The following is a 10,276-nucleotide window of genomic DNA, read 5'->3' as shown; positions in this document are numbered from 1 at the left end:
ATATACTTCATTCATCTACTAAAACGGTGTTTCTGTATATTAGTATATAATCTCATTTATTCTCAAAGCAATTTCAGTATAACAATTATAACATTGAATCAATTTACAATCAGACACCATAATAGTTTAAACTGGTTTAAGCGTTCTTAATCAATTTTAAAAAAAAAATAAGCATAGCTAAACCTGTTTGGTAATTATTCCACATCCAAACACCACATTTTGTGATTAAATATAAACTGTAGAGGCCATTTCAAATAGATCAAAAGATAGGGTGTAAAGCATAAAAATTCTATAGGTGTTAGATATCTTTTTTTTTCCCCAAATATTAAAATAGAAGGCAAAAGAAAATACTAGCAATAGCTAAACTAGTTTGGAAATTTTTCCACTTCTAAATATGGCCTTCATTAGAGATTAGATAGAAAATGTAGAGACCATTTCAAATAGATCAAAAAAGATTAGGTATAAAGCATAAAAATTCCATAAAATACTTGGTCTCAAACTTCTTTTCCTCAAAAATAAAAGGAGAAAGAAGACATTGATCTAACAATATTCACTAGAAAATGGTTGCTAGAGATTTCAGAGAAATAAAGTGCTCAAGTTTGTTCCATCTGAAAGACCACTACCTTTAGAGGTACAATTAACACTACCTTTGTTTGTGCATGTGGAATATGAAAGGATGCAGTTGAACTCTCAAGCCTCACATTTTCTGCTTTGGAAAAAAAATACTTTATCAACCTTTCTATCAATACTATGGATTCAGTTCACCTGAGTTCATTTTTTTAAAATCAATCGCTGCAACTTAATATATAGTAAAGGAGAATCCTATGATCTACTAATGATATTAAAATAAGTCCTCGTGGTTTGCTACTTCTCCAAAATGTCCAGTTTACTTTTGAAGCTATAGAAAGTGTAGAAAGTGATCAACAAGATAAACATAAGAAAACCTAATTCCAAAATTGTAGAAATTACTGGGTCTGCAAGCCTATCAAGCACATAAATAAGCATTATCCTGCACAAGTAGGATAGAAGCTCATACATGAGTCCAAATAAAGATTTACACCCAGCTGGTACTTTGCAGCACTTGACTCTAGCACCCCAAAATTTTGAGAAATTTTAGGACATGAAACTATTATAATGATGAGATATATTAGTACATCATTCTGATACCACCTGCAAATTCTACCAAATCAACAAGCGCTTTTCCGCCATTCTAATTGCAATGACTTTGTAAAAGTACATCAAAGGCCCCAAAAGTGATGAAAAACAATCCCAACCAGTTCATCATAAATGGGACACTGGCTGCTTGCAGAATTAACCTCCACGAGCTTCTCTCCTTGTGGCATCGTGAAGGATATCTATGTCTACCCCATCGGGAGGGAGTTGAACATACCTGACCACGGATCCTCTTATGAAGCAGTTCCTCACTGATAACTACCAAAAGTGCATACAACACAGAAAAGGAAAAATTGAAGTTAAATTGTAATGAATAAGACAATATCAGAATAACAATGTAGTGGTTTCAAGAAATATCAACTAGCTCAATTATCACAACACTGCAATGACTGAAAAATTAAGGCAGAGAATTTGAGATATGTATTACATGGTTAGTAAAGAAAGTAATCAGAGAACTGTCTGAACAGTCAAACATCACTCAGCACATGTACAAATACATCAAGATCTCACATATGTTCTATTATTAATCAGGAAGGCATGAACTTACTCGGCTTTCTTTTTTTCAATTTTATTAAGGACTGCAATAATCAAAAAGGGGTCTGAGGACTCCACAAATCTGCAAAGTCTTAGGCCTCGTTTACTTTAGAACTACGATAAATTATAGAATAGATATTTCTCTTTGTTATTTCTACAATAAGTTTTTATTCTAAAAGTAACTATTCCTATGTTTACTTATATTCTGAAATAAGAATGCAATAATTATTTTTGATATGATATAAAGTGAAGAAAAAAAAATGTTATTTTTACGAAATCACCATGGATACCCTTTAATTTGATATAAAGTAAGTTGATAGAATAAATATCAAGAGTAAATTAACAATTGGATCAGTGTGGTATATAAAATGTAATTTTTAATAATAGTATTTATATTATAAAATAGAGTTATTATGATGTTTCACTGTTATTCTAAAATAAATAATTGTATTCTAGAATATAAAAAAAAAAGTTATTCCTAAAATGAACGAGAGCTTAAACCTCGTTTGTTTTAGGAATAAAATCAATTCTAGAATAAGTATTCATGTTTATTACCTCAAAAATAAGATCTTTATTATAGGAATCGCTATTCCTATGTTCACTTGTATTTTGAAATAAAGGTGTAATAATTACATTTAATATGATATAAAATGAAGAAAAATATAGGAAAAAATTGTTTTATTTTTGATAAAATTACCATAAATACCTTTTGATGTAATATAAAACTAAGTTGATGGGATAGATATCAAGAGTAAATTAGTAATTAGATTAGTGTGTGATATAAGATATAATTTTGATAAATAGTGTCTGTAATAAATAGTGTTTGTATTCTAAAATAGAGTCATTATAATATTTTGTTGTTATTCCGGAATAAGAAAAACCTTATTCATGAAGTAAATGAGGGATTACAAACACTGAAAAGATATACCTGACACATCATCCATAAACCATAAACTCTACCTATCATAAATCTAGTATGGTGTCCTAGCATGATTTTTGGCTGTCCAAGATTCTCATATTAAAACCCAACACTGGTAAGTACTACTCTTTTAAATAAAATTTGAATGACAAATAAAAGATCCAGTAAAGATTAATGTTGCTCCGTGGTGGAATTAAACTACTACCGATCTACCACCACACCATGAGCTTGATGGCCATCTATGGCAGGTCAAGTTCATGCTGGACCTAGCAGCCAACATGGGGGCAATATGGCAGGCATGGCGAGATATGTCGGGTAGGATTTAATTCATACATGTATAAAGCATCTAACATCAATTAAAACATGTTAGAAAAATTCTTAACTAGTAGTTGGTCTATCTACATATTTAAGATTCCCAAAGAGCTCAAGTCTAACCCCTAATTATTTACTAGGGGAAAGAGATAATAGATCAATACTACAGTAGTCACTAAAAATCAATTGTGTGAATTGGTATTCGCCCTACTAGCAAGTATGCAATCGGTAATTTATAAGTTTGGAACATTCATAATGAATTCACCATTTAAGAGTACGTAGATTCTTCGGACATTTTATTTTTAGATGCAATAACAATGTCCAGTAATGTAATTATATAGAAGCCACTCAAAAATTTTGTGAAAACTCAACTGTCTGAATGTCAATGAAAATAAAAATGAAGGATTTCTATGATATCATTTATTTGACTTACAATTTTATGTAATATGCTGAACAATAATCAGAGTGGAAAAACAAACAGAGAAAGAGAGAATATGCAAATTATAAATGTCTCTCAGTTCACGATTCAAATTAGTGCTTGATCACATTAATCAGATGGTGCTAACAAGTGAAAAGCTAGCTAGACCCTCATGAAGTGCACATCTTGGTTGTTTCCTACCATCCACAGACCTTGTAAATTATCCAATATTTATTGTTTATGTGTTTCATGTAAAGTTTGAAAATTTGGTATTGGGATCGGGATCGGACTTCCGAAAAAACAATACATATCAGCCGGATCAGCCATATCAATCTCCCGAATCAGATTACACTTTTTTTAATTACATAAATTCAAAATATTATTTAAAAATACAGAAAAATTTCTAAACAAATTAAGAAAAAATAACAAAAAATAAAAAAATAAAGAAAGAAAAATTATGATACAGTGAAAACTGAAAAGAAGAAGAGATTAGAAAGAAAGCGAATGGAAGAAAAACCAAACAAAAGAAGGAAAATTATGGTGCAGCGAAAAAGAAGAAAAGAGAAGAAAAGAAAATAGAGAATGGAAGAAAAAAAAACTGAAAGAGAAATGAAGAAATAAAATTAAAAAATTATATACCGAAGTTTGTCGGAGTTAGATCTATGTCGTCAGAGTTTGTCGAAGCTAGACCTCTCCGTTAAAAAAAGCTAGACCTCTCCGTTAAAAAAATAATGGCTATGGTAAGAAGAGAGAAAGAAAAAAAGAGTGAAAGAGAGAAGAAAGAGTGAGAGAGTTTGAATTGGGCCTAGATCTGAATCGGTCGATCTGACGAACCATAGTTTCATGTTCATTAATATAGGGCCCAAAATAGTAGTAAGTAAGAAGAACTAAGCTTCATTCATCTCTTAGGCCTAACTTTACCTTAGAGATAAAGATAATGGCATAAGCTTCAACCAATATATAGACCATCAACTAGCACTACAGCTTTTAGGGCAAATCCTATTGTCTAATTTTGCTTTGTCTAGAAATTTGCTATGAATGTCTAGTGAATTGGTTTATATTAGAATCTAATGAGAAAAGTCCAATATCTTTCGTGCCAAGGCTTAGAATATCTACCAAACAAAGCATTGTCATGCCTGTCTGGGATGGCACATGCAATGGTAACACATGCCATGCATGACGAGGCATGCCACAGGCCCAACACTGCCCAGGGAGGCCTTCAGCAATGTAGGCATTCAAAAGGTTAATGATACCCACAAACCACAAACACTACTGTTTTCCTTGCCTTCCTAGTTCCTCTCAATCAGAATTGGCACTGGGTGTTTACAAAAGGGTTTTTGGCATGTCTACCACATTAAAGCAAAGTTCAACAAATTGAGATTAGGATTAATCCTTTGAAAAAATGACACAAATAGGCTGGATCGATCTTATCGGCCGTATCTATCGCCTAAATCGGATTGAACTTTTTTAATTACATAAATTCTAAATATTATTTAAAATGCAAAAAAAATCTAAAAATTTATAAAAAATGACAAAAAATAAGAAAATAAAGAAAGAAAACTTTAGTGCAGGAAAAACTGAAAAGAAGATGAGATTAGGAAGAGAGTGCGAGTGTAAGTGAAAGAAAATCAAACAAAAGAAAGAAAAACTATGGTGGGGTAAAGAAGAAAAAAAGAGCAAAGAAAAGAGAGAGTGGAACAAAAAGACTAAGAGAGAAATAAAGAAATAAAATTAAAAAATTACATACTAGAGTTCGCCAGAGTTAGATCTACGTCATCGAAGTTCGTCGAAACTAGATCTCTCCATAAGAAAAACAATAGTTATACGGTAAGGAGAGAAAAATAAAAAGAAAGAGTGAAAGAGAAAGAGAGAGTGAGAAGAAAGATTGAGAGAAAGAGAGTCCAGATCGAGCCTAGATCAAGATCAGGTTTGGCCGATCCTACAAACAATGCATTAAAATACCTAATTCGCATGTATACATACCCTTCTAAATTTTATATTTGGATGTACATTCAAAACTCATGATTTTGTGTGGATACCCCTTTGGGCTACGTCTTGACAAGAATGTTGTACAGACATTCTGTTTTTTATAATATTGTGAAAAACGGCTGCAATATGAAAACTATCATGTGATCGCATAGCGCATAAGCGGCATCTGGGTGCATATGTGGGTGCGCATGCCATCTAGCAATAAAATTATAAAAGGAAATACATTTTACCTTCTTATAGTTAGGCCAAATTCTTTAGTGTCTTCCTAAATTTTTATTTGCAATTTAACCTCACTAATAGAACCAATAGTTTTTTTTGTCAAAACTAACATTGAAGGCAATCTTTTATTAAAATTGTTAAAACTTTTGACCATTTTGACCTTTATACTATCTCTTCTCAAATTTTTTGCAATCTCCAAAATGTAAAAGCAAGAAAGATTGAGATGAAAGAATCATAAGGGAAAAAGATTTTCACTAAAAGAATTGTCTCTAATTAGATGATGTAGCATAAAAGGGACATTTTAATTTATTTATCTTAAAGTTAATATTTATCAATTAGCTACATATAGATTAAAAGTATAAGAGGTTTACGTGAAGATGAAAATTCATGGCACTATGAATTTTGGCCTAACACAGAGTTGCAAATTGTATTCTTCCAAAATATTAAAATAATTTATAAGTTATTTAACTATCTAGTGTATTAAATGTTTTAGCATAATAAGCTAATAAATAGGAACAATTGTAAAGTAATATATAGAGAATCATCTTCATGATATTATATCCACTAAGGATGCTACTTTTTATAATCATATAATTACTCAATAAATATTTTGGCGTATGATAAGTTGCACCAACAAAATCAATTAATAAAGAATTATTATGGACTATAAATATCTCAATATTTAAATATGCATACAAGGGCACATATGCATATGTGACAAATATGTCGTTAGCAATCAATATGCAGCAGCATATGCATATACGATCACGATCCCATATACAAATGCGGTATATGCTAGTCTACATATACAGTCAAGATGTGGACACTTATGTTGATATGGTATGCATGAGGGTCGTGTCAATCGATAGAGAGCGTGTCGATCGACATTGACCATGCTAGCGGTGTACCGACACGTGGCACTAGGGGTGTCGCATGCCTCCTAGCAACGATCTGCTCATCGTCGAAATCAATCGTCAAGCTTTCCATCACCGTCGAATCTGCAACTTTAGTGTTTTATTCAACCCGCCGAGCTCTTCTTCCTCCTCCTCGAGCTAAGGCATCGGCGTCAAAGCAGCAAATACGAGCAGTGCTTTATCGACGATCTCCGACACACGAATGACGACAACAACAACAAGGTCAGCGACAAGCAATGACGAGGAGGTCAAAGAGTGAAGGTGAGTGAATAGTTTCATTCCTCTTTCTCTCCCTCTTGCGGCACGCCAACAAGTGCCACGAACATGCCGTGCCAATCAGTGGTCAACACAGCCATCCTTGGTCTACCAATGCGGCTTATATGAGACTAGACCACATATGAGGACCAAATAATGCATGTGTGAGGCAATTGATTGACCACCACCACCTATGCAACCCCATATTCGGTTTATACTGCTGCTTTTCAAAACAGTGGTCTTCGAAAATTTAATTGATGAAAATTTGGTGGTTAATTAGCTTTGAAGTCCATCCATGCAAAACACAAGGGTTTTTAAGGGGTAAGTTGGGTATAAGCTAACAATGTTAATTTGGTACATAAGTACAAAGAACATAACAATCTGAATAAGGATTTATTAGAAGTTGATAAAAAAAGAAGAAAAGATAATGAATAACAGGCCTAAGTTTATGCTGGCTTAAATAGGTACTTTCAGGAAATAATCTACATGCCCCAGCGCAACGGAAGTTAATTAGGTACCATTTTCTGCCATTTATGGGTTAAACCAACTTTTTTTTTTTTTGTCGCCAGTTTTTATGTAATAAGGACTAATAAACGAATAATAAGCTGACTATGTTAATCTGGTACATAAGTACATAACAATCTGAATAAGAATTTCTTAAAAGAAGTTAGGAAAGATAATGAGTTTGGAGCTAACTTTAAGTGGCTAAGTAGGTAGTTTCAGGAAATAATCTACATGACCCAGTGCAGTAGTTAGGCACCATTTCTGTCGTTGATGAATTAAATCAACAATCTTCCATCCCCTGGTTTGTTCATAATAAGGATTAATTGACGTTTATCAAATAAGAGTAGTTTCGTCAATTTAAGTGTAAGGCAAAACAGGCATCTATATCCCAGTCACGGTGAGGAAATACAATAAAACCGACTCAGCTAAAAACTCTAAAGCATGATATGTAACTATGAAAGTATCTATTTCAATTTAAATCTCAACTGGTAGTTTGGAGTTCCAACACGTGTAGTTCTACAGCTCCCAACATTTTCAAAGTTTTGGTTTTAGGTGCCAATCATATGAGTCTGAAATCTAACAATGAAAAATCATAGAGATTAGACCACCTTAACAGAAACCAGTTTCTAGGCACTTTGGTCCATAAAAATTGAAGATGCAGACAAGTATTATCAAAAGCATAACTGATTATTCAGTTGCCACCATTCAAGACAAATGTCAAAATAATAAAATAGGAGGAACAAAAATAACTGAATATGTTTCTTTCATGTGCAAAATTAGATGCTTCTTACCATTGTGAAGACCGTTCTCTAACCATATAGATAGCAAAAAGCATTGCTTCCTTATCTAGCATGTTGCTTCCATATGCCTCAATAATTTGTAATATGCTTAATAATAAGGATTTCGACATCCAACTGAAGAAACGTGTCAATCATTGGAAATGGTATGTGACTACATCCTTATTTGGTTCTTATTTTCTTCTTTTGATGGTTCTGGACTGTAAGCTTCCTTTTACAATGAGTCCCAAATCTCACTTAAACTAACCACATAAATCAAGTGAGCGAAACCAACATTAGCTCATCTATTAGGTGTACTAAACCAAACCCAAAAATAAGTCATAGTTTAGCTGATGACTTCAATATCAGAAACCCAACAATATACACAGGAGAAAATCATAAATTAACACCACAAAGCAATATTCTCATCATCCAAGCCTAGATATAAAACCGTAACAAATTCGATGTGGCAAGCTAGGGATTTCTGCTTCTTCATGGATAGAATCTTGCATGACTAGCAGTAATATTGTTAGATTTTTCCTGATTAACCCCTCAACCTCTTTCCCTCACCCAAATCCCGCCATCATTACTTCACTTCTATCATTTCTCATGCCCTTCCCTGCCTCCTCTTCATACTCTCTATGCACTAAATCAATCAGTTTACTTTTCCTCTTCGTTGTTCCACCAATCCACTAACAAAGAATCACACAACATCATTAATTTCATAATTTACTTAGTAGACATATATTCATTAACCAACTATATAAGCAAACTCAAGTACACAATTGCAATATGTGGTGTTCAACAGTCCACTTTCCATGGTCACCTTTAAGAACATTGAAGATCTAGTCCTTGTTCCAACTTCCAAGCTTACTTCAATTTTCAGAGAAGGATTCTTGTTTTACCAGCCAAATGACAACAAGCCTACAACAAACAACTAAGGACTTCAATTTTTATTATATTATTTCCATAGAGAAGGCCACAAGACTCTGAGTAGGCATAAATCATTAAATCTATAGTCTATCATGACTTCATTGTAATTTTACTTTAAGTTGTTGAGAAAGAAACTTCAAAATAGCCACGTCTCCATAAACAGAAGTTAAAACTTATGGACTGCAGGGTAGTCAAGTCGGCTAGGTTGAGTAAAACCATAATTATGACAATACATGTTATGAGATGGGTGCTACAAAGAAATCTAACCAGATATTTAACACTTTACAGGACAATGCTACTTTCATCTCCGTGTCGAATATATCAGCAAATAGTGATAAAATCAAGGAAACAAAATTTCCTAATGCTGCTCCATATGACCAAAGCTAAACAAATTGACGAATTAAGCTAGAGAAAGATCATAGAATTCAATCTCTCCACCAAACACTTAAACATCATCAATCAGTAAGGTGAAAAGAAGCATTGACACCCAAATTCCCAGCTTAACAATAGTAAAAACAACCTAACCCTAATAGCCCACATGCAAAATAGGGTTTATACTCATAAACTCTAAATCTAAAACAAACCCACTTCCCGACTTCACCTTTTATAAAGCGTACAAAAGCCCAATTACTAGAACTAAAACAAACTGATAAATATATCAATTAAGAACGTAGGTTACACAAGAGAAAGGAAGAACAGGGGGATTATACCATGTGGGGATACTTGTCTTGGTCGACGACCCGGGTATTCTCCAGCTTGATGTTGAGGTACTGATCAACGGAGTGGAGGATGCCTCTGATGGCGAGGTCGTTCTTGAGCTCCACGGTCACCTCCTTCCCCACCAACTCTTTGAAGTACGAGAAGAATAGCTGCAAAAGTGGAGTAAGGTAGAGAACGGCGGAATAGAACTAAATTGGAATCAAATAACAAAAATAAGAAGGACAAGAAGAAATCTAAAGGGAAAGGGAACGGAAAAATACCATCTTGGTGGTGGTTCTGTTTCTTGCTCGGGCAGCGACTCGTCTCCGTCGGAGCGGAGGAACTCGACGGCAAAGGGGGGAGCGGAGATGATGGCAGAGGGCGACGGCGAGGGGGAAGGAGACGTCACTTTGACAGGTGAAGAGGGAGGGGAAGGGTGGCGGCTGATCAAGGTGTAGCCCCGTAGGGTTTGTGAAAATTGGAATGGAGGTGGTAGCTAGGGCCCGAGGGGGTACCGATCCGGTCGCTTAGCCGGGTTCAAGCAGCACCGTGTTACAAACACGGATACACATCCTTTATTAATCGGACTAAAATTCTGGATGCGAACGCGAATCAATTTATTAAACAGATT

General features: G+C 34.1%; 1 protein-coding gene across 1 annotated transcript; it reads right to left on the bottom strand.

The window, feature by feature from the left end:
* Positions 1 to 969: 969 nt before the first annotated feature.
* On the bottom strand, positions 970 to 10,194 carry LOC140767644 (sm-like protein LSM2). The gene is made up of 3 exons (XM_073107640.1): positions 9,927 to 10,194; positions 9,657 to 9,815; positions 970 to 1,431 (listed from the first exon to the last, which is right to left on the bottom strand). Exons 1-3 carry the CDS (start codon positions 9,927 to 9,929, stop codon positions 1,312 to 1,314), a joined length of 282 nt encoding a protein of 93 aa, XP_072963741.1. The 5' UTR covers positions 9,930 to 10,194; the 3' UTR covers positions 970 to 1,311.
* Between the last annotated feature and the right edge of the window lie 82 nt (positions 10,195 to 10,276).

Source organism: Typha angustifolia, chromosome 9 (assembly GCF_048772165.1).
Source record: "Typha angustifolia cultivar Huaian chromosome 9, ASM4877216v1, whole genome shotgun sequence".
NCBI classification, from domain to species: Eukaryota; Viridiplantae; Streptophyta; class Magnoliopsida; order Poales; family Typhaceae; genus Typha; species Typha angustifolia.
This window is presented reverse-complemented; position numbering and strand designations above follow the sequence as displayed.

What these genes read in the sequence shown, in the direction of transcription:
- LOC140767644 (XM_073107640.1), bottom strand. An exon ending in AAGACAAGTATCCCCACATG is followed by an intron (nt 1,432 to 9,656) that starts GTATAATCCCCC and finishes CACTTTTGGTAG; the next exon opens with TTATCAGTGAGGAACTGCTT.